This window comes from Eschscholzia californica, unplaced genomic scaffold (genome assembly GCF_041429995.1).
Source record: "Eschscholzia californica isolate CP2 unplaced genomic scaffold, dmEscCali1.0.p SCAF_2, whole genome shotgun sequence".
NCBI classification, from domain to species: domain Eukaryota; kingdom Viridiplantae; phylum Streptophyta; class Magnoliopsida; order Ranunculales; family Papaveraceae; genus Eschscholzia; species Eschscholzia californica.
This window is the reverse complement of record NW_028238309.1, coordinates 28,283,705-28,308,798: the sequence shown is the minus strand read 5'-3', so window position 1 is coordinate 28,308,798 and position 25,094 is coordinate 28,283,705. Positions and strand designations below refer to the sequence as shown.

Below are 25,094 nucleotides of genomic sequence, written 5' to 3'. Positions count from 1 at the left end.
TTTTGGATTGATTTGGTCATGGGTATTGTATTGTGTGATCTTCTTGGGTTAATTAATACAGGAACTTACTTGGTTTGATTCATATCTTGTTTTTGGTTGAGATCCAAAGGGGCGTCTTGATCTTTTTTTTTTTTTGTTGGAAGTTTATTACAATCTTCTTATTCACATAGTTTTTTTCAACTTCTGGTGCTAAATAATTCTGCAATTTTATTCCTTTTGATCTAATAAGCTAAATCTAGGTCATGTGTGTGTGAACAGATTTACTAGACTATAAAATTCGATTTTTTTTTAGAGAGAGTGGTGAGTTGGAGAGAGAGAGAGTGCTGATTTGAAGAGAGAGAGAGAGAGAGAGGTGAGTTGGAGAGAGAGAGGTGACGTGGAGAGAGATGAGTGATGGAGAGGGAAGTGAGGTGGAATTTAGGTTTTTGTTTTTAATTTTATATTGAAAATATATTAATGGGAGGGGTAGTTATGGCATTTACATGAAAATAGGGGGCCATATTTGAATTTACAGAAATTTGGAGGTCATAAAGGAAGTTGGTCACAAAGTAGGGGGCCAAATAGGAATTAACTCAACGAAATTTTAAACAATGATACCTGAATAAGGATTTGGGCAATTTGGGCCCGCTGACTCAAACTATCTAGTTAGCTTTCTGCTTGTCATAGATTTTGTAAAGAAATTGGTAATTAGCTTTAAAAATGGGGTCGAATCACTGGTTGAATGATATGGCAGAGTAAGAAGACCCTCGTGGTCGTACCATACAAAGGGAGGAATGGTTCAACCAATGAAGATTGGTTTCATTAAATTCTGAATGTGGTCAGTCTATTTTTCTCTCCAATATTTAAAATTGTTGTAAATACATAGGTTAGGAGTGACAAGAGCAGAACCAATCTAACTAAACTAAACCGACTAACCAGGGCTGATCCAAACTGAATCATTTCAAGTATTTTGAACTACCTGAGTTGAATTTCTACATAGAAGGCTATTTTTACATAGTAGACCATTTGAAATTTCAACATGAAATTAATTGTTTTTGCATCTTCCAGTTTTAATACTTTCACATTAGTATTGTTTTGTATAAGACTTTGAAATAAGCAACTTGGTGAGATTTGTTTAATTAATTACTTATTTCATTTTTATTTTGTTGAAAGAAGTTGTTTATTTCATAGTCTTACACAAAACGATACTAATAGGGAAATTTTAGAAGCAATGTGTTTTCGGTTAAAGGCAATGTGTTTTTCGGTTAAAGACAATGTATTTTGCTCTAAAGACTTGGTCAAAACAAGTTGACCACGGGTCATTAGAGGCAATGCTACCTCTTTCTTTTCCGTCAAAGATCTCCCTCGACTTCCAGTAGACAACATAACTTAAAAAAAGTTTCTCTCTGTTCTTCCTCCTCCTTCTTTGTTGATGAACTCTGACTGGTTTATATAGGAAGAGAAGTTCTTTATGAAGGTTTCTTTTTCTGTTCTTATAAGCATGAATCGAAGAAGATCAAGGTTATCATTCGAGCAATATGTTTTTTTAAACCATTCCAAAAATTGTTATATATAAATCTGAATATAATATTTACCCAACAACATAAGAAAAATTATTATGTATAAATTTGAATATCAATCGAAAATATAAGAAAAAGAATTAGTATAATATTTACCCAACAACAATAAGGTGAAGATGAAAGTGATAATTAACTATCCTCCATTAAGATAGTAATCAAATTTCTTGCATTAATTAACAAAATGATTAAGCAACGAAGTAATTGTAAGAATTACATTCAGTTAGTATTAACACAATAAAATCATTATATATCATAATCTAATGTAATTTTAGATAACTAAAATTGATTAAAATTACATAAGAAAAATTACATTTTGAAAGACTTGTATATCAACCCTGCATAAGAAAAAAATCAAAAAAATGTTAGTAGTCGAGCAACATAATTATATGTTTTCAATAAGAGAACAATGTATATAAATAAAACAAAGAAATAAAGAACGGACTCAAGGGAGCTTTCACGATTCAAATTTATTTAATTTGTTAAAAGATAAAAGTCGAGAGAGATGAAAATTAAATAGATTTTCTCTTTTTCTCCAACCTACATGTAGAATGAAAACACATTCAATTAATTCCCTGGGCAACAGTCATCACGTTCTTTACCGAATAAGAGCATCAAATCACCGAATAATAAAAGAAAGAGGGAAAACAAATACAGCAAAACGAAACAATTAATGAATGAGTAAGATGGATCAAACTCAGTTTTTTAGTCATGATGAATAGAAAGTTTTGAAATTTTGTTTTGACTTAATCTCATCTCTATTTTTTTTATCTTAGTTTTTTTTTTCAAGGTAACGTCCTCTTCTTCTATTATTTTTTTGCTAATGTGTGAATCTTTACCTCTAATTTTTTTTTGCAATAATATCATCTTCTTTGGTTGTTTTTATTTTTATCTAATCTTTTTTCCTCTTCGCAAGAAACTTCTTTTTTGTTGTCCATAATAAATCGTGGTTTGCTAATTGATGTTATGTTTAATCTTGCAGGAAAAATGTGAGTAGATGACAAGTATTTGTTTTTTGAATATCGTTTTCCTATCTTTTTTGTTGAGGAGGAAAGTATTTTTTTTCTAAAGTTTTAATGTTCTCGAATTTCTTTGATTCGATTTTCTCTCTATTTCATTATACTGATTCACTTTGTACTAATCTTCTTTTTCTTTGCAGAAAACATATTTTTTGAATTCACTCACATGACGGTCGTGGATATTATTGACTATTTTCTGCATATGATGTTATTGGCAAAGTTGCTCTTTTTGTTTTCAGTGAGAAAAGGAGATAAATAAAAAATGATTAATGGAAAATATGAATTTTGTGTTAGAGAGAAATTCCCACATTTTAGTATAATTAGATTTGGATAAACGAAGTGGAATCTTTTGTCGAAGACGTAATAAAAATTTGATAGTTCTTTATCCAAGAGTGTTAAAATTATGAAAGCAAATGGTGGAGTCTATACCTTTTGCAAGAACGAATGGAGATGAGAGTGAAAATTGTATGGAATTCTTCAAAGAGATCAATGCTATTGAAAAATATACATATATACATATAATTCCTTATTATATTGGTAATTTAGTCTATTGTTGTTAGTTGTTATGATAATAGTGCAAAAAAGAAACTACATAATCAAACTCATTTTCTTTTGATGGCTGACAAGAAGAGATGTGCTAAGTGATGGATCATTATATTTATGGTAATCTTCATATCTCACTCTCCGACTCTCTAACTCTCTTGAACCATGTTATGAATAATGGTTTGTTCTGACTCACAATATAAATTTTAATTTACTGATTCTAATTATGTTTTTGGTAGAAGTAATGAGTCTTTTGTAGAGGCTTTTTACAAATATTTATGTGTCAATAATTTCAAACATAATTGTCAATTTCTTTTTTTCGAATCTCTCTTTCTTTTTGTTGAAGCAAGTCTAATTTCACTTGCTCTCTATTTTTTACAGATTAAAGATGTATCAAGATGTTCAAACTTTAAAGAGGATGATTGGATTCATTTTCCAGTTAAATCTTTGTAGTTCAACAAAAAAAAAAGTTAAGTCTTTGTATTTTAAAGAGGATAACTTTTTTGCAGTTAAATCTTTCTTTCTCACATTGTATAAATTTTATGTTCTCTCCTTTTTCCAGATTTAGGTTTTTTTAATTATTTTTTCTTTCCCCTTTTTTTCAAAGTTATATGGATATGTTGATGAACTATATGATTGAAGGTGTTTGCAGTAACAAGTTAAAGTTGTTATGTTCACTGAATTATCAAATTAATGTAACTATTTGATTAGAAAAATGGTCTCACACACTCATGTACATTATTATTTTTTCATTTAGTGTAATTTCTTTATTTAAATTACAATGAATATAAGTGTGGCAAAAGGATTCGTTTACCCACATAAATGTTGTTTAATTTCTTTTGTAGTTTTGGTTTGGTCCTCGTAGTTGTCTTTTTTTTTTTCAAATGAAGTCTGACTTCCATTTGAGTGAATAGAAAAAAATATTTTCAAGAAAGATAAAAAGTAAAGAAAGTAGACTCACGCGATTTCTTTTGTAGTTTTGATCATTTAGCACTCATAGTTTTATTTTTTTCAAACAACTACTGAGGTTTGAATTTCGTAATAAAATTCAAAAAAGATTCCTACAAGAAAAAAATAATGTATTGCGTTTTGACACACTCGTTCAAGATAGATAAAAAAAATAAGGAAATTATGCTTATGAGAATTATTTTAACTAGGCCCCCTGATAATTATAATATTTAGCCAACAACAATTTGTTTTACCTTTACTTTATTTTTGTTGGATAAATATTATAATTATTTTTATTTTATTTTCTTTAACAAAAATTATATTTAACTAGGTATCTCTCGCGCCTTGCGGGCGCGGTCAATCCCGTCGGGCTTACGTCAGTCGTGGTAAAAAATTTTATAGTACAAGCATGGTAAGTTCAGGTATTTGCTCGGATGCACGTACTACATTGTCAATGGAAAATCATTTAGTTACTACATGTTGAATTTTCAAGAAAAAATTCTAAACTTCCTTGCACTCAAAGTTATTAAGATTGAGTGTTGCATTGTAGTTGCTTTTAAATTAAATGCTTCGACATCATCTTAAGACCTCAATTGAATTTTATATTGAAGAGATTTTTTGTTGAACAAAAGTTAAATGGTAAGTGACCCTTACAATTTTAAGATTGAGTCTTGTAATTGGTATATCAATCTCAGATTTCATTCGAAATCATTGTACATACATTTCTTGGGTAAGCTCGACCCAACGTGATGTCAACGGCGTGATCATAGATCCCACAGTATAAGCAGACTCGGAGAACGCTCGAAAACACTTTACTCGTAAAATCGGGACGTAAACCAAGAATATTGTAAAATGCGCATCATTATAATGTGGGGTAATCGGAGAAATAATTAGTTATTTTAAAAATATATGATGACTTTCTAGTGGTTCAAATTCAAATATTGATGAGTAGGACAATTAGAGATAGCAGTGTCCTTTTAACTACCTCTACATCATCTTAGAGATCCAAATTGAGTGTTGCGCTGGAGAGAATTTTCAAGAAAAAATTCTAAACTTCCTTGCACTCAAAGTTATTAAGATTGAGTGTTGCATCGTAGTTGTTTTTTAAATTAAATGTTTCGACATCATCTTAAGACCTCAATTAAATTTTATATTGAAGATATTTTTTGTTGAACAAAAGTTAAATGGTAAGTGGCACTTACAATTTTAAGATTGAGTCTTGTATTGGTATATCAATCTCAGATTTCATTCGAAATCATTGTACATACATTTCTTGGGTAAGCTCGACCCAATGTGATGTCAACGGCGTGATCATAGATCCCACAGTATAAGCAGACTCGGAGAACGCTCGAAAACACTTTACTCGTAAAATCGGGACGTAAACCAAGAATATTGTAAAATGCGCATCATTATAATGTGGGGTAATCGGAGAAATAATTAGTTATTTTAAAAATATATGATGACTTTCTAGTGGTTCAAATTCAAATATTGATGAGTTGGACAATTAGAGATAGCAGTGTCTGTTTGAGATATCTCTATTTAACTACCTCTACATCATCTTAGAGATCCAAATTGAGTGTTGCGCTGGAGAGAATTTTCAAGAAAAAATTCTAAACTTCCTTGCACTCAAAGTTATTAAGATTGAGTGTTGCATTGTAGTTGTTTTTTAAATTAAATGTTTCGACATCATCTTAAGACCTCAATTGAATTTTATATTGAACAAAAGTTAAATGGTAAGTGGCACTTACAATTTTAAGATTGAGTCTTGTATTGGTATATCCATCTCAGATTTCATTCGAAATCATTGTACATACATTTCTTGGGTAAGCTCGACCCAACGTGATGTCAACGGCGTGATCATAGATCCCACAGTATAAGCAGACTCGGAGAACGCTCGAAAACACTTTACTCGTAAAATCGGGACGTAAACCAAGAATATTGTAAAATGCACGACGGTGCCCATTTTCACACGATGTGGAGTCACGCGAGTACCTGTCATCTGGAATCATGTACTGATTTCGAATGAAATCACGTACTGATTTCGGATTGACAGGTAAACCACATGTCGCCAGAAGGTGTGAAAATGGACACCGCCGTGCATCCACTTCTTCGTGGAAGCTCGACTTAACGTGATGTCATCACGGTACACACACACTCGGAGAGTTCTCAAAAGCACTTCACCGACAAATCTGAGATGGATACCACGTTAGTCTCTAATTTAAACTTGAGTAGCTTATGTACAATAGTTAGTCTCTCATTTCAATTAGTTAATTGTATTATTACTATTTTCTTCATTTGGGTTGTTTGAGCTTTTTAGATTCTGATTTTTTTTTTAATTTTGACAAAAAAATGTTTTTATATTTTCATTTTCAAGTTTAAATGGAACTGCATCTTCCATGGTGGGGTACGAATCCAATTTCTTCGAGTGCTCCACATTAAGTCTGAGTTCTATGTCAATGTGATCTTTATTTCCGATTGTATTTCTTTTTTTGGTTTGTCTTTTTTCTCATCTTTCTTTATTACTACTTTTTTATGAGATATTGCTTTATTACTACTTGAAAGATTTTTTTTTTTTTTTTGTTAAGAACTACTTGAAAGGTAACCCTTGAGAGAAAGTCATTACCGTTTTATATTTTCTCTAGACTTTTTTATATGATAGGTCTTTGTGTTATGATGGGATATGAGCATTTGTTTGGTTTATGAGCATTTATGATGGGAAATGAGCATTTATGATGGGACAAATTACCCGAACTATTTAATGTACTCATGTATATTTTTCGTGTTTGGATATTTTGGTAGTAATAAGATTTGACTCTTTCTTTATATTTTGTTTAGTTATATTTTTCTCATAAAAAATGCATCTTCCCTAATTTCTTACCTTGCTTTTTGAATATTTTTTTTGTTTTGGTTAAATTTTTTATGAGACTTCAAGGTCTTCGAAGAAAAGCCTTACCAGATGATTTTTCTACTTTCATTTGTTTCGAGGTCGAAGTAATTTAGGTTTAAGTTGCAAAAAAATCTAAAAGATCTCTACTAATTTATATTTGGATTTTCCTTGATACGTCTTCAACTATAATTCTCCGTATCCCCATCCACCAAACCATGGTTGCCCATAAGCTACTCCATAAAGAAGACAAAGATGCATTGATCTCTTCCTTGATACGTCTTCAACTATAATTCTCCGTTTCCTGAGACAAATAAACATACCTAGAAATTAAACTCCTTTAAGTGATAGCAGAAAGGTTGAAGACACCATTTGACCGAAACAGATAAGCATACCTAGAAATTAATCTCGTTTGAGTGATAGCAGAAAGGTTTAAGAACACACCATTTTCACCCGCTGAGTTTTACTTGCTTAAGGGTACCAGTTCTGGTTTAAAAATTAGACTTTGAAAACGTTTCCGGTGAAAAAGGCTCCTCCCTTTCGCCTGCCGACAGTTTGACGTCGTTAGGTCAAGTTCTGATTTAGGCATTGCCTCTTGAACACACATTGCCTTTAACCAAAATACAGATTGCCTTTCGCGAGATTGCCTATAACAACTTCGAGCACTGCCTTTAAAATCTCCGAAATTAATACAATCATAATAACTAAAGGTCGATGTTTTAGGGAAACAAAAAAAGTTTCCAGAAAAGACGGTGAAAAACCAAAAATATTTCACCAAACGCCCCTTACTAGTAACCGGCCAGATATAAAATTGAGAGTAGAAATAGGGGAAGAGAGAGTATGGTTAATCATTTTCATTATTAGTTGAAGAATAATTGAAATTTACAGTTTCATCAATGAAAGACCTTGCTTTTGATGTTGTTTTGTTTATATCTTTCCATGCTTAAGCTAAACTTGATGAAACATTCCAAATCTCAGAATCAACAAGCTCTATTTTAAAATCATCTTCGTTAAAACTTTTTTTGAGATAAAGGGAGAAAGATGATTTTCGATTGAACTAATTGTTGATGGGTTTGATTCTTTGTCCTTGTCAAGAATCCGGGATGGGTTTGAGCAAAAGTTACATGTTGTTTAAGAAATCGGAGACTTGGGTATAAATAATGGGAGGATGATTCTTCCTCTAAAAATGAATCCAGCAATGGAATTACAATATTAGCAGAAAATTTCAGTTAGGCAAAACGTCGAACAGTTCATGTCCAAAAAATTTTCTCTTTGTTTTACACTAAAACTTCATCACTGAATATCTGCGCTGAGACTTGGAAAAGATGATAGATGAACAAAAGAAGAAGAACAACCAGATAAATTCATTGAAGAACTACCAGATGAAATTTCAGGAGAAAGGGCTTGTTTGGTACATCAACTTCATCTCAATTGCCTATTACATATATGCTAATAGGGAAGGACAGAGAAGAGAGAGAAGAGAAGAGAGAAAAGAGAGAGAAGAAGAGTTACCGGTCGCCGGAGTTAGTGTTGGTGTTGTTGTCGAAGTTAATGGTTGCCTGAGTTATGGTGGTGGAAGGGGAAGATGGAGAAAGAAGAAAAAAGAATACAATAAAAGTGGATAGTGGTTGGAGGAAATAGAAAAAAATTGTTTCCACCTAAAACTTTGTACCCCGGATAATTTTTTTATTTCCCCAAATCACCCACCTAACTAAAAAAACTTGTATTTTTTCTATTAATCAGAAGTTGCCACAATATTCTAAGTAAGGCCAGCAGCGCCTTGGGGAAATCAATATAGTTTCCGGGGAAATAGGTGAAAATCCAAAAGAACATAACCAAACACACCCTAAGCGTTGCCGGCAAAATGTCGCCGACCGGAAGTGTCTGACGACTGTCGGCGACTTCTTATCTCTTTTCTCTTACCTCTATCTTCTCTTCTCCCTTCTCTCTCTATCTCCCTTCTTTCTCTCTCTTTTTTCTCGCTCTCTTCTGTCCCTCTCTAAATCCGGCGAAGGAGAGGAACTCCTTCGTCGGATTTCTGGTTTCCAGACGAAACCAATCTGGTCTCGCCGGAATTATAGAGAGATGAGATAGAGATGAGAGAGAGAGAGCTGAGAGAGAAGAGAGAGGAGAGAGAGAAGAGAGAGGAGAGGGAGAAGAGAGAGGAGAGAGAGAAGAGATGGAGAAGTGAGAGGCTCGCATGTCTTTGGGAGTCTCGCCGGAATTTACGATGAAGGTCGTCGGAATTCATGGTGAAAGTGGGAGAGGAAGAAAAGGGAAGAAGCTGTAACTAATAAGTGTTTGGAGGAAACACCAACTTTTTGTTTCCACCCAAAACTTATTGCCCCGGAAACTTCGCTTATTTCCCCAAAACACTGACCCTAAGTAATGATACATAAAGTTTGAAATAATACGAGTAATTACTAATAAGGTTATTTTCAAATTTTCTCTAAAAAACGTTAGAAATTTTAGGTTTTCTTATTCTCGATTCTTGTTCTTCCAATCTTCAAGTCTTCGAGTCTTCCACTTCTTCAAGAATTAGAAATAGAGAGAGAAATCTTGAGACAAATGATCTTCGTGAGTAATCAAAAGCTTTGGATCAAGAACATCGTATAGTGCAAATTCTAGAGAGAAAGTAGAGAGAGAGAAGAAGAAGAAGAAGGTGAGAGTCTTAATGGAAGCGTCATTAGTCATGTTGTGTTTTGTCTTTAATGAATCCCCAAATCTATTCAGCTATCATCCATGTCTTAACTAGAGCTAAATTATATATACAAGCAAGGTGTTTGATGAAAGACTGCATCCAAAATCTCCAGAAGAATTAAAAAATCTTGCCAGATTGCTTCATTGACTTTTAATACAGTTAACTGATGAGTCCTTTAGAACTAAATTATTTGTCTTCAAATTTCATGTGTTAGTCGCTAAGTAAGGTTCGTTTTGCAATCAAGCAATTTATCAGGGGAAAGAAGAAGATAACCAAATTTACAAGGACTTGATGTGTAAATAGCTTACCCACTTGGTGACTACAGTTAATGAATAGGGAGATTTTAGAGCCCCCTTCGTTCTTGTTAAAAGGCCCCTGCATGGCTCCATTGACTTAGTAAAATGCCTTTGACTTAGCTTGGTTAAAGGGCCCCAATTGAATGGGTGAAACAAACCCCCTTTAAAGCTGTATTTCACCCACGTTAGGAATTTAGTTGTGAAAATTATAAATCTTCCCAAAACCCAAATCCCTATACATTCCTCTTCTTCTTCTTTTTCCACCAGAATTGTCATAACGTCACCGGTGACCATTGTAGACGGTAAAATGTCTACGGGTCGGAAAGTCTGACAGTCAACGGGTCGACGGTCAAAAGTCTTGTCGGGTCGGGTCGGATGCTTCAGGGACCGGCTACGTGTCGAAAAGAACCTGCACACAAAAAGAGAGAAGAGATCGTGAAGCCTCTGGGACACCGGGATGGTGCCGGCCTAAGGGGGCTCCGACGGTCAAGTCAGATTACTCGATCAAATATAAATAAAGTGAAAGTGGGCGATAAGGAGGTAACCGTCGTCGGAGTGCTTAGGTGTCTCGGCTCGTGGAGTTGTCGGAACAGATCCCCACGGTAATGATATACTTACTGTAATTAAGAGGGTGATGGTGATGAAATATTGTCGTTAACTCGCTGGTCGAAAAGGGGTCAGCAATAAGGTGCTGGTCGTAAATGGATCGGACGGTGAGGATCGATGGATGGATGATGATTATACGCCTAGCGTCTTATCGCTAGGTGAGTGATGCGGTAAGGAGGTGGCCGTATTAGGATGGTGATACGGCCAGCTAGTTACTGCTGGATGGGTGTTACGGTCAGCTCGTTACCGTTGGATGGAAGATATATCAGACCAGAAAGCTCTTGTGCAATAAGGTGATGGTCGTATGGTGTTGATACGGTTAGCTAGTTGTCGTTTGATTTGTGACTATTAGACTTCTATCTCCCAACTTCTAAGACGATGAGTCAGAGACTTTGAGAGGATCAGAAGAACTTTGAGATGTTTTATGAGAAAGCAAGTGAATTGAGAAAATGGATAGGCTACTCGAGTATTGTTGTCGAATATTGGATGCCCTTCTCTGAGTGTTGCTTCTCGTATTTATAGTGGTGGAGAGGGATTGCCTTGATGACAACCAGCTAGTAACCGATGTAGTTATTCCGTGTCATTACTCCTGAGAGATACGTTAAGGGCTAGGGGATCTGACCATCAGATGAGTATTCGAATTTCTCGAGGGACGGCCAGGATGTTACCGCGTGTGCGGTAAGCTACTGGCCGGTAACACCCGTCTTTAAGTGGCAGATACGGAATATTTACCACTAGTGCGGTTATGGATTGTGCAATAACCCTCTAGCCGTAAGATTGCCTAGTACTGGCAGGTGGCTATCGCGTGACACGTGTCAGATACGCTTAGTGCTAAACGGGTATGGATCCGGTGACCCGAGTAGCGACTTGGGCCATTATCGGGCCTTCTTATATAGCCTCGCGGATTTTACCCTTACGAAGCGGTTGTTCCCTTTATTCTACAGGCACCTCGTGGGCGAATATTTGCCCATACAACCATTATCAATGGGGAAAGTTCATCGAAATTGTGCAGCAATCTCACATTGTTGTTGCACTCATATATGAAGTATACTCATTGTTGAATACCACCAACTGTTGGGTTTTACACCCTTATACTAATGTCAATGGCGGAAATAAGACATCTAATGTCTACATTAGTATTCCTAGGATCACATGCATAAACCCATAATAATACTAAACAAAACTAAAAGATGAATACCTTATTCGCTAGTTTTTCCCTCGAACCTTTCCAATTGCTTTTGAGAAGACCAAGAGCTTCAAACGTAGCACCTCTACTTGGGACACGAGCAATCAACTTGATCTCCCACCTTGTTGTTAGCGCGCCACGTGGCGGACGTTGGTCGTCCGGAGACGACCAGCGCGTTCCCGCGTTCCTGGCATAGGAACGCGCCCCGTGGCGCGCGCTGGTCGTTCTTGGAACGACCAGCGCGTTCCTGCGCCAATGGCATAGGAACGCGCCACGTGGCGCGCGCTGGTCGTTCTTGGAACGACCAGCGCGTTCCTGTGCCGAGGGCCATTCTGCTTCTTTCCGTTCGGGTCGGCCCTCTCGCTTTCTTTTTGTTCGGGAGTCGCACATTTTGTTTCCGCGGATATCTTAAGGGTCCTTGGGACGCTTAGGTTGTTCGCGTGTCCGGTGTCCAAACGTATTTGCGCGAAAGACCTCCTTGCGGGAAGGAGGTGGGGGGTACCCCTTGGATTGGACCCTATAAAAAGGGATGACAGGTCATTGTTTTACTTACCACTTGGAGTTTGGAGAGAGACTTTGGGGATTCTTCACCTTGATAAGGTATTTTTCTCTTTCCTATCTGATTTTGTTGAGTTTTTTGCTTGAAATTTTTGTGTTCTTCAATTGTTCTTGATTCGTTCTTGAATGTTCATAGCGTTTGATCTTCTAAGTTACTTTCCTTATTTGTTGGCATGTGTTTTTGAGATTGCATACCTTGAGTTAGTTACTGCTAGGATCGATACCTTGAGTAAACTATTGCTAGGATCGATACCTTGAGTGAACTACTGCTAGGATCGATACCTTGAGTGAACTACTGCTAGGACCAATACCTTGAGTGAATTACTGCTAGGATCGATACCTTGAGTGAATTACTGCTAGAATCGATACCTTGAGTGAACTACTGCTAGGATCAATACTTTGAGTGAATTACTAGGCTTATGTCTCGTTTAAATGTTCCCCTCAAACCAGTTGTTGGGTTTGAAGCCTTATCCCTTTGTCCTACAGACTTTTGCCATCCGGGATGAGTCATCGTGGACACGGTAATTCCTCTAGGCCGCTTCGCGTGTCAGAACATTCTGAATTCCGGCGACAGAAGGTGCTCGAACGAGTGGCCTTGAAACGTCTATCGGTAAATCCGGCTTCAACCATTACGGGGGGCGGACTACAGGATATACGATTCATGTTCAATATCCCTGCCTCCATAGAGCTTAGGCTTCCGCAGCCCAACGAACTTGTCGACGAGGACCATGGCGGTTGGACCGCATTCTACATAATTCCCTTCTTGATGGGATTTAGGTTTCCCGTCCCCCGTTTGGTGCATGGGGTTTTGAGTCACTACGAGATAGCTCCTTCACAACTCATGCCTAGCGCGTGGAGACTTCTTTTGTGCTTGGAAGTGTTGGCCTACCTACAACAGGTAGAGCTTTCAGCTAGCGATGTAGTTCGCTTCTATCACTTGACGAGCCATTCCAGGGATAATGGTCGTTATGGTTTCAAATTGCGGAAGCCTGGTGTTCACTTAATCACTGCAATGCCGGCTACCGACCGAAAGTGGCAAACTGGTTATTTCCTTGCTCGCGGTGACCTTGTATATGGTGACCGAGGGGTAGGACAGATTCCTTCCCATTGGCAAGATGCTCGTAAGTATGTTATTGTTTATCGTGGAATACCTCATGTGTTTACATTGTTGTGGTTTAAGTGTGTATTGTCCTTTTGACAGACTGTTCGTTCAACAATAAGAACGTCGAGCGGCTTGAGAATTGGAAGGAGAGGATCTCCAAGTTGTTTGAGCGTCGTGATCTAGAGAGGAGTTCTGCCTTCCTTCTGAATCACTCCCTTATTTCAGGTATTCCTTTGTGGGACTTTGTTCCTGGTGCGACTCTAACAAATCGCATCTCTGCTCCTGCGACGGCTATAGAGATTCGAAGCGCGCTTCTAGCCTATCAAGAGTCATTTGGTACTCCGGTGCTCTTCCCACCTCCTCCGGCAAGTACAGAGTCATTCGCATCGTCGCAAATGGTGGGATCTGGTTATATCCCTGCTCCTTACGCGGACATCCGGAAGGGTGGCCAGAGGAAGAGGTCCAAGGCAGGTACTGGTTCGAGTTCTCTTCCGCATTCTTCTTCGTCTGCTCCTATTACCGCGGAGGTCCCAGCTACGGAGCCGGTTTACTCGGCGATACCCTTATCTGAGTCTTCTGGTGGGGTTTCTATGTGGAGGCATCATCCTTCCGCTTCTCCCTTTGATGGTTCCACTTTTTTATCTACTGGAGGGGACCAGCTGCTCTCTTCTGAGGATCATCAGAAGTTCCTTGCTTATGGTCCCTGCGGGGGTGCAGACTATGGTGTTTCGCACCAATACCAGGTATTTGCCTCTTATCCAAGTTGCAACTATTTTTTGTTATATTTATATGCTCATCTTTGTTTTGGGTCTTGGTAGGCTCTCATGGCATCGATCTCCTCCCGTCGTCAGTTGAGCGAGAGTGTTGACCGAGTTGCGGAGTTGACGGGATCATTCTCCAGGTTGCAGACTCGCTACGACAGCCAGGTGGTTTCCTTTCAAGAGCAGGGTGACAGGATGCGTGCCCGGGAGAGAGAGTTGGAGGATCTTCGGGGGCGGTACACTGTGCTGGAGCGAGAAGCGGCGTACAACCAACAACTAGTTGATGAATTTCCCCGTGAGAGGGATCAGATTGCGGCTGACGCGGCGTTACGGACTCGTGCAGACTTGTTCGTCGAGTACCGCGAGCATGGGCCCGACAGATGGGATATGGATGATAACATAGAGGCCTGGCGGGTTCGTTACGAGGAGCTCTTGGCGGAGCAGCGGGCGGGAGAGATGACGATAGATATGGACGAGGTGTTGAGGGGCGATGATGCAACTGGAGGCGGTTCGCCTCATTAGTGCTTTCCTTTGTCTTTGACTTGTTTAGAATATTATGTGTGTTGTTGATTTCTTTTCCTTAGTGACGAACTATATGTAGTCGTCATCGTGTGTCATTAGGCGCTCAGCCGTTTTGTTCGGACGACACGCGTCGGATATATGTTGTTTGTAGAGTTGACTTCTGGTTTAACTAGACTTCTGGATTTGTATTTTAATGGTTCAAGTGAACCCACTGGATTTCTTTGAGACTCTTCCTTCAAGGATACATTTGCTATTGTTGTTTTTCTCCTTAGTTGAGTGGTTATGCTTATGTAGGGAAGACGACCAACGCCTTATTGCGTTTAGGTGTCGGCAAGTAACTTATTGTCTCATCTTGGATGGATTACCAATCATAATTTATACAAGTGATACGGTCCGCACCTTACTGTGTTCAGGTGACGGCTAGCAGCTTGTCGTCCCAACTTGAATGGATTATGAATCCTAAGTTATATCAGGGATACAGCCAGCACCTTATTGTGTTCAGGTGACGGCTAGCAGCTTGTCGTCCTAGCTTGAATGGATTATGAATCCTAAGTTATACATGGATACGGCCAGCACCTTATTGTGTTCAGGTGACGGCTAGCAGCTTGTCGTCCTAACTTGAATGGTAATTTACATACGGGATACGGCCAGCACCTTACTGTGTTCAGGTGACGGCTAGCTACTTGTTGTCCCGTCTTGGATGGGTTTCCAATCTTCACTTATAAAAGTGATACGACCGACACTTTATTGTGTTTTGGGATCATCTAGCGACCTACTGTTTCTCTCCAGACAAGTAATTAGATGCCCTTGTAGTGAAATGACATCGATATTGATAAAGTTTAAACACAAGTAATTACTGGATAAATACTTGAGATTTTATTTCTAAATTTTTGTTTACATCGGAAGTGATATCTTAGATTTAAGAACATTACATTGAACTTGAGGAATAAGTGCGGGACTTTGTTCCTTCTAAATTAATTTTGATGAACAGTACGTTGAACTTGTTGTTGTCAAATGAAGAAGTGTTCGTCATTCAACTTAGGTGCCTGGAACTCGTTGTTGTCAAATGAAGAAGTGTTCGTCATTCAACTTAGGTGCCTGGTGATTTTAGTTGCCTGTTGGACAGGTGAGGGTTGTTTAACCCGTATTGTTCTTCAGTTTCTTCATGGTCTTCTTATAGTATCCTCATGCCCCCCAGTCGAAGTGCGGAACTCTTCTGGTGGTTTGGACTTCGACTCTGACGTCCAGCCTCTTATTGTTTTTGCTACTTTGTTGTGTCTTGGAGACAGTTCCTGTCATCACACGTAGATGGTGAGGGGTGGTTGTTGGCGTAGCCAACAACCCTCCGACGCCCAAGTCAGTAGGTGATCTTTGGAAAAAAGGCAAAATAGGAGAAGTTTCAAGGCTAGAAGTAGTACCTTCGTAAGTGAATGGCATTCCAGCTATTGCCTACGTTTAGGCCATCTTTTGATTGAAGTTTGTAAGCTCCTTGTCCCACTACCTTGGTAATGAGGTATGGGCCCTCCCAAGTAGGGGCTAACTTGCCAGCTCCTGTTTCCTTAGTATTTTGAAATACTTTCCTCAGAACCCAGTCGCCAACTTTGAATGTACGAACCCTGACGTTCTTGTTGTAATGTTTGGCTGCTTTCTGTTGGTATGCGGCATTCCTGATTGCCGCCATGTCCCTTACCTCGTCTACCGTATCCAGGTTATGGTTAAGTAGCTCCCAATTGCTTTCTTCTGTGGTCCACTGGTATCGGGCAGAGGGAACTCCTGTTTCAGCTGGTATTACCGCCTCACAACCGTATGCAAGGGAAAATGGGGTTTCCCCAGTTGGGGTCTTTGAAGTGGTTCTGTATGACCACAACACTCCTGGTAGTTCATCTGCCCATGCCCCTTTAGCTTTCTTGAGTCATTTTTTCAGTGAGTTCATTATCGTTTTGTTTGACGATTCTGCTTGCCCATTGGATTGAGGGTATCTAGGAGTCGAAAAACTTAGTTTGATTCCCCACTCCTTGCAGAAGTCTTGGAAATCAAAGCTGATAAATTGTGAACCATTGTCTGTGACAATCTCCTTGGGAACTCCAAACCTGCAAATGACATGTTTCCAAACAAAACTTTTTACCTCGCGGTCTCTGATTTGGTGGTAGGCTTCGGCTTCCACCCACTTGGTGAAGTAGTCTGTGACGGCAAGCATGTAGACTCTTTGGCCTGGGGCCGTTGGTAGTTTGCCTACTATATCCATCCCCCATTTCATGAAAGGCCATGGGGATAGAATTGAACTTAGCTTCTCTGGAGGGAGGTGGGAAGTTTGGGCGAATCTCTGGCAACTGTCGCAACGTTTAGCATAGTCAGTAGAGTCTGCTCTCATAGTCGGCCAGTAGTAACCTGCAGACAGTGCTCTGTTGGCCAGGCTTGACCGCCAGAGTGGTTACCGCATTCCCCCTCATGTAATTCCTTGAGGACATACTTGGATTCCTCTTGGGTGATGCATTTCAAGTAAGGCCCAGAGTATGATCTCTTAAGGAGCTGGCCGTCCATGATGCAAAACCTTGCAGCTTTGACTTTGAGTCTTCTAGCTTCATTTCGGTCCTGTGGCAACTCATCGTTAGTTAAGTACCTGATTATTGGCGTCATCCAGGTCTCTTCTGCATCTGTAACCGCTACCTCTGAAGGCTTTGTTTTCCATACTGCCGGCCACTGAAGTAGCGTTAAGGGGATTGTCTGTGCATCCTTGGTTGGAATTGATGACCCTAAATTGGCCAAGGCATCAGCGTGCCCATTCTCGAGTCTAGGTACCTGTTCAAAACTAACCTCGGTGAACTGACTTTGTAGTTCTTTTACATGTGACACGTAGGCTGCCATCTTCACGTCTTTGGCCTGGTAGGTTCCTTGTAGCTGGTTAACTACGAGTTGGGAGTCTAATTTTATCGCAAGTTTCTGGACTCCCATCTCCTTTGCCAGGTTCATTCCTGCAATCAAGGCCTCGTACTCTGTTTCATTGTTGGTGGCTTTGAACCCACATCTTATTGCTTGTTGGATTAGGTCACCTTCTGGGGAAGTGAGAACAACACCAAGTCCAACTCCATTCATGTTGCTGGAACCATCTACTGATAAGGTCCATTTGAGTTGGCCATGTTCCTGTAGATGGAGCAATTCTCCTTGTGCCTGCACTAAGGTGTTAGGTGTAAAATGAACAATAAAATCAGCCAGTACTTGAGATTTGATCGCTGTCCTTGACTGGTAGCTGATGTCATGTTCGCTTAACTCCACTGCCCATTTGGTCAATCTCCCAGACAGCTCTGGTTTGTGAAGAATATTCTTCATTGGGAAAGTTGTAACCACTACAATTGGGTGGCATTGAAAATAAGGTCTTAGCTTCCTGGCTGCAGTAACAAGGGCAAGGGCTAGCTTCTCTAGCTGGCTGTATCGAGTTTCCGCATCGAGTAATGACTTGCTTGTGTAGTAGACAGGCAGCTGCTTACCGTCTTCCTCACGAACGAGTACTGCACTTACCGCTGTCTCTGAAACAGCAAGGTATATGAACAATTTCTCTCCATCTTTTGGTTTGGAGAGCAAAGGTGGAGAAGTGAGGTATCTCTTCAGCTGTTGTAGAGCTTCTTCACAGGCAGGGGTCCACTCGAAATTTTTCCCTTTTCGCAGAGTGGTGAAGAACAAGTAGCATCTCTCGGAAGACTTAGAAATGAATCGGCTAAGTGCTTCCACTCTACCTGCAAGCTTCTGGACGTCCTTGATGCATTTTGGGGAAGGAATACCCATCACGGAATTGATCTGATCTGGGTTGGCTTCGATCCCCCTTTGAGTCACCATATAACCTAAAATTTTTCCAGAGGACACGCCAAAAGAACACTTAGCAGGGTTTAGTTTCATATTATACCTCCTGAGTACCTCAAATGCTTGTTCGAGGTGTTCCAGATGTCGTTCTGCTACTAAGGACTTGACCAGCATATCATCGATGTAGACCTCCATAGTGTCGCCTAACATGTTGGCGAACATTTTGTTTACCAGCCTCTGGTAGGTGGCACCTGCATTTTTTAGTCCAAAAGGCATGACTTTGTAACAAAATATACCTCTTTCCGTGACGAAGGCGGTTTTCTCCTAGTCGTTTGGATGCATAAGGATCTGATTGTAGCCCGAGAATGCATCCATGAAGCTCAAGAGTTCGTGGCCGGCTGTGGCGTCTACTAGCATGTCGATGTGAGGTAGTGGGAAGGAATCCTTAGGGCATGCTTTGTTCAAGTCTGTAAAGTCAATACATACCCGCCACTTACCATTCTTCTTTTTAACGACCACCACATTAGCGAGCCAATCTGGATAGTGTACTTCCCTTACAGATCCGATGTCAAGTAGCTTCTGGATCTCCTCATTGATCACCTTGTTGCGTTCTGGTGCGAATTTCCTTCTTTTCTGTCTGACCGGGGTGTGGGAAGGGTCTACCTGCAATTCATGAACTATTATAGAGGGGTCTATCCCTGTCATATCTGCATGAGACCAAGCAAAACAATCAGAGTTATCAGTTAGGAATTCAATGAGTTTTTCTCTGAGAGTAGGAGCTAGCTGTGCTCCAATTTGGACTTTGTGCTCTGGAATGTTGGGGTTAATTTGGACTTCGTCTAACTCCTCCATGTTCGGTTGGTTAAGGTTTGAGTTAAGGGGCACTCTGTTCTGTAATTGCTACAAGGGCTTCTTGGGAGCCTTCATTGTGTTCTTGTAGCAGTTCCTGGAAGCTCCTTGGTCTCCTTTGATTTCCCGTACTCCCCAAGGTGTTGGAAACCTCAATACCTGGTGGTATGTTGATGGTACTGCCCTCATCTCATGGATCCAAGGTCTTCCAAGGATCATGTTATAAGCTGATGGGCAGTCCAATACCACAAAAGTGGTGCTAAGGTTAATTCCTCCTGCATATACTGGTAACACGATTTCTCCCAAGGTATACTTTTGTTCTCCACTAAATCCTATAAGGACAGTAGAACGTCGGCAGATGCTCGATTCCTCTAGTCCCATTCCTAGCAAGGCATGAAGAAACAAGACATTAGTGGAGGATCCGTTATCAACTAATATGCGTTTAACTAACACATTTGCAATAGTGAGAGAGAGGACAAGAGCGTCATGGTGAGGGTTGATGAGCCCTGAGACTTCGTTGTCAACGAAGCTGATGGTTTGGTTGGTGAAAGTTAGGGTCGACGCCTCTGTCGAGTGGGCAGTTGGATTGGCTGTGATTCGTGCATTTCTTTTGGCTGCCGAGTGGCTTACTCCACTCACTTCCGAGCCCCCTGTGATCATGTTGCAAGTCAATGTTGGAATCGGCTCCTCTGGCTCTTTGGGTCGGGCATCTCCTTGGGACATGGTTTTCTTGCCTTTATCTGTCAGTTAGTCGGTGAGGTGACCCCTCTTTAGGAGCTCAGCAACTTCAAGCCTGAGGGCAATGCAATCTGCAGTAGTGTGCCCATGGTCCGAGTGGAATTCACACCACTTGGAAGTATCCCTCTTGTCGCTTGGCGTCTTTGTCTTCCCTGGCCACCTTACCGTGTTACCCATCCCCTTCATTACAGCAATCACCTCACTTAGTTCAATGTTGAGGTTGTATTCTGGAATCTTGGTACGGATGGGTCCTTGTGGTTTCTCGTTTTGACGATTAGGTGGAGGGTTGAACGGCCTCCTGTTCTCCCTTGGAATTGGTCGTCTGGTTGGGTAAGGATCATTGCTCCTGGCTTCTGACCGTCGTTCGTATCTTCTGTAGTGACGGTCTCTTGACCTATCTTCCTGTGAATAGTATCTGTTTCTGTGGGCTTCGTCTTCTTCCCACCTAATTTCAACCCAAGCTCTGGAAAGAACATCCTCCATCGTTGTGCAATTGAACTTGGTGAGTTCTTTGTATAGCTCCCCATCTGGCAGTAAACCTTTCCTGAATGCATCAACTGCAGTCTCCTGGTTGCAGTAAGGAATTGACACCTTCTCCCGATTGAATCTTCCCACATACTCTCTGAGTGGTTCACCTCTTCGTTGTTGGATTCGGTAGAGATCACCAGAGAGTTTCTCCAGCTTCTTACTGCTTGCAAATTGCTCGACAAAGGTGTCTGTGAGCTGGGCAAATGAAGCGATTGAGTTATGGGGGAGGTTAGTGTACCATTGCAGAGCTGGGCCAATCAGACTAGACCCAAAACTCTTGCACATACACGCTTCCCGCAAGTCCCTTGGAATCGCGGCAGTAAACATCCTCTGATTGTAAGAGGCTATGTGATCGTCCGGGTCAGAGGTGCCGTCATACATCTTCATGTTGGGAAAAGTGAACTTTCTGGGCATCTCTACCAGAGCAATTGCATCGACGAACGGAGAATCGGCATAGCTTTGAGGAAGACTCTTCTTGAAGGGGGTCGGGACTCCTGGAATTCTAGTGATCAGAGCCTCCATTTCAGCTAGCCTCTTTGCTAAAGCTTGCTCTAAAGGGGTACCTGTATGTGAAAACAATAATGGATTAGAAGCCATGGTGGGTTGAGTAGGCATAGGGAAGATAGTAGGCATAGCAATAGTAGAAGATGAGTAAAGAGGAGCAGCCATGGTCTGTTGTGGAGTGAGAGTTTGTTGAAAGGTATGTGTTGGAGCTATGAATGGAGCACTTGTAGATCCTGTCCCTACTTGGCTGGTGGTGAAGCCTGCAGTAGTGTTGTGAGGGGGTGTTGGGCGATTAGATGGTCCTCCTACTTCAGAACCGTTGGGAGGTGGTCGATTGTCCCCTAAACTTTGTCTTCTTGGAACCACCAACTCGGTAATTCTTTCTTGCAGTAGCATGTTCTCTGCCCGGACAGTAGAGTTCTCCTCCTCCAAAGCTCTCAATCTTTCGGCGTTTTCTTGCATCTGGGCAGTGAGTGCAGCAAGTTGTGATGAGAAATCCACAGAAGCGTTGGACATGTCTCCTTCCATGGTACTTGTCTTTTCAGAGAGCAGCTGGTCCCCTCCTTCTAGCGCCAAATTGTAGACGGTAAAATGTCTACGGGTCAGAAAGTCTGACAGTCAACGGGTCGACGGTCAAAAGTCTTGTCGGGTCGGGTCGGATGCTTCAGGGACCGGCTACGTGTCGAAAAGAACCTGCACACAAAAAGAGAGAAGAGATCGTGAAGCCTCTGGGACACCGGGATGGTGCCGGCCTAAGGGGGCTCCGACGGTCAAGTCAGATTACTCGATCAAATATAAATAAAGTGAAAGTGGGCGATAAGGAGGTAACCGTCGTCGGAGTGCTTAGGTGTCTCGGCTCGTGGAGTTGTCGGAACAGATCCCCACGGTAATGATATACTTACTGTAATTAAGAGGGTGATGGTGATGAAATATTGTCGTTAACTCGCTGGTCGAAAAGGGGTCAGCAATAAGGTGCTGGTCGTAAATGGATCGGACGGTGAGGATCGATGAATGGATGATGACGATACGCCTAGCGTCTTATCGCTAGGTGAGTGATGCGGTAAGGAGGTGGCCGTATTAGGATGGTGATACGGCCAGCTAGTTACTGCTGGATGGGTGTTACGGTCAGCTCGTTACCGTTGGATGGAAGATATATCAGACCAGAAAGCTCTTGTGCAATAAGGTGATGGTCGTATGGTGTTGATACGGTTAGCTAGTTGTCGTTTGATTTGTGACTATTAGACTTCTATCTCCCAACTTCTAAGACGATGAGTCAGAGACTTTGAGAGGATCAGAAGAACTTTGAGATGTTTTATGAGAAAGCAAGTGAATTGAGAAAATGGATAGGATACTCGAGTATTGTTGTCGAATATTGGATGCCCTTCTCTGAGTGTTGCTTCTCGTATTTATAGTGGTGGAGAGGGATTGCCTTGATGACAACCAGCTAGTAACCGACGTAGTTATTCCGTGTCATTACTCCTGAGAGATACGTTAAGGGCTAGGGGATCTGACCATCAGATGAGTATTCGAATTTCTCGAGGGACGGCCAGGATGTTACCGCGTGTGCGGTAAGCTACTGGCCGGTAACACCCGTCTTTAAGTGGCAGATACGGAATATTTACCACTAGTGCGGTTATGGATTGTGCAATAACCCTCTAGCCGTAAGATTGCCTAGTACTGGCAGGTGGCTATCGCGTGACACGTGTCAGATACGCTTAGTGCTAAACGGGTATGGATCCGGTGACCCGAGTAGCGACTTGGGCCATTATCGGGCCTTCTTATATAGCCTCGCGGATTTTACCCTTACGAAGCGGTTGTTCCCTTTATTCTACAGGCACCTCGTGGGCGGATATTTGCCCATACAACCATTATCAATGGGGAAAGTTCATCGAAATTGTGCAGCAATCTCACATTGTTGTTGCACTCATATATGAAGTATACTCATTGTTGAATACCACCAACTGTTGGGTTTTACACCCTTATACTAATGTCAATGGCGGAAATAAGACATCTAATGTCTACATTAGTATTCCTAGGATCACATGCATAAGCCCATAATAATACTAAACAAAACTAAAAGATGAATACCTTATTCGTTAGTTTTTCCCTCGAACCTTTCCAATTGCTTTTGAGAAGACCAAGAGCTTCAAACGTAGCACCTCTACTTGGGACACGAGCAATCAACTTGATCTCCCACCTTGTTGTTAGCTAGCACACCAATGCTGGTAGGAAGAAAAACACCTTTCTTCTTTGACTAGATATATAGTAATGGGAATTAGCTCACTTTCTCCTCTCTACTTGATGTGGTAGAGTAAGAAAGCTTAGAGAAAAATTTCACACCTTATTCTCTACCCTAAGAGTGTTTATATAGAACCCTAATGAGAATACACCTCCTTAAAGGTTTCCGAAAACACCCTTTGAAATAAGATTTATGGAAATTGTCGAAAATAACAACTATTGATATTTTCTCAATTACCTAACTAAGGAGGGGGTGTCCAAACACCACAAAATTTTTTCATACATATTGCTGTATATATCAGAAATCTCCCCTCAAAAATTCAGCCCAATCCGAGCCCTAGAAGTGCCCGTATCGGCCTAGGCCCAAAAACCCTGTTTTTGGTCTTTTTGTACTATCTTTGCCTAATTCCTTTTTAGGCCTATGAGATATGTTTATGGGACACTCCCATGATTATATCTCACTCCCACTAGTCATATCCTTGATCAAAATTGTCACTCTTATGTGTAACCCATTGTAGGATCCGATCGAAGTTAGCCGAATTACTTCGTAATTCGACGATCGTAGTTGGTCTCTAGCTTAAACTCTACGATCTCTAAATCAATCGGACTTGATGACCTTCTACATCAATTGTCCTATCCTAAAAATTGTTCACATTGTCACCTTGGTTGAAGGACATCTTCTTCAACTCCTTCAGACTCCCACTTGCACTTAGAACAAGTGTAATGCTTGATTTCCGTGTCAATTAGTATCCCATCTGATACGTCACGTCATTCAGACTTTCTTGATATCCGAGTACAACTGTAAAAAATAAACGATTAACTCCTAATCCGTTTGAGCGTGACCACGCATTTTCAGTTGCTAATCATTAAGTGGCCTTGAGACACTTTGTACCTAATGTGATTAGGATGACACAATCCATTCTTGCGCTCCCACTTAACTTCATGTCTATCCTGTCCTTTCTAGTATCCGCCTTTATAACCTCCTTTTATGGCGCGGCATTAACGGAACCAAAGTCGGACATTCCTTACATAAGATGAGTGGAGCACTCATGTTTTTACGAATCTCTCTAATTGTCTTTTATGAGAAGTATTTTGACGTTTCATCACGAGTGATGTACTTCTCATATCGAGGGTTATCCAGTGTATAACCTTTTACACACCCACGTAGTCGAATTGAATACTCCTATTCTATAGCCCATGAAACTGCGCTATCTCATCGACATCCCGTGCTAGTCTTCTTTAATCGTTGTTGTCCATGCAACGACCTGGACTGGGGAAATGATAATAAATATTCAAAGTTCACTTAATAGGGTTTCATTCATCAGATCACGTATCCGACAAACCTATTCGGAATGCTTTATTATCTGTGGACTGTCGTTTAAGTACTAAACCAAACTTAGACGACTGTGAAATAATTAACTTTATTTCCGATAACGAGAGTTTGTAAATTTGAGCCTCTTCCGTAAAACTCATTTTTACCCGCTCAATTTACTTGTCAAGGTCTATTCTAAATGTACCCCATGCCTTTAGGCTTGTGTATGAGTCTCATACTTTGTCTTAGGTGACAGTTTAGTTTGACTACCGATGTAGTCCGTTTTAAACTTTGCTAATTATCAATTAATTTGAAGATTGCTATCTTCAACCTTGATAATTTCTAGTAACCTTTACTAGAGTTAAGGCTTTTAACTCTCATGTAGTATTTGCAACAGTTCCCGGCCTAAACACTTTTAACCTACTTTCCTTCTATGTCTGGAAGTTTG

At 40.5% G+C, this 25,094-nt stretch overlaps 1 protein-coding gene across 1 annotated transcript; it reads right to left on the bottom strand.

The window, feature by feature from the left end:
• Nucleotides 1-17,049: 17,049 nt before the first annotated feature.
• LOC147557249 (uncharacterized) lies at nt 17,050-19,329 on the bottom strand. The gene is made up of 3 exons (XM_086658787.1): nt 18,975-19,329; nt 18,025-18,518; nt 17,050-17,850 (listed from the first exon to the last, which is right to left on the bottom strand). The coding sequence occupies exons 1-3, from the start codon at nt 19,327-19,329 to the stop codon at nt 17,050-17,052; spliced, it is 1,650 nt and encodes a 549-aa protein (XP_086514913.1).
• Between the last annotated feature and the right edge of the window lie 5,765 nt (nt 19,330-25,094).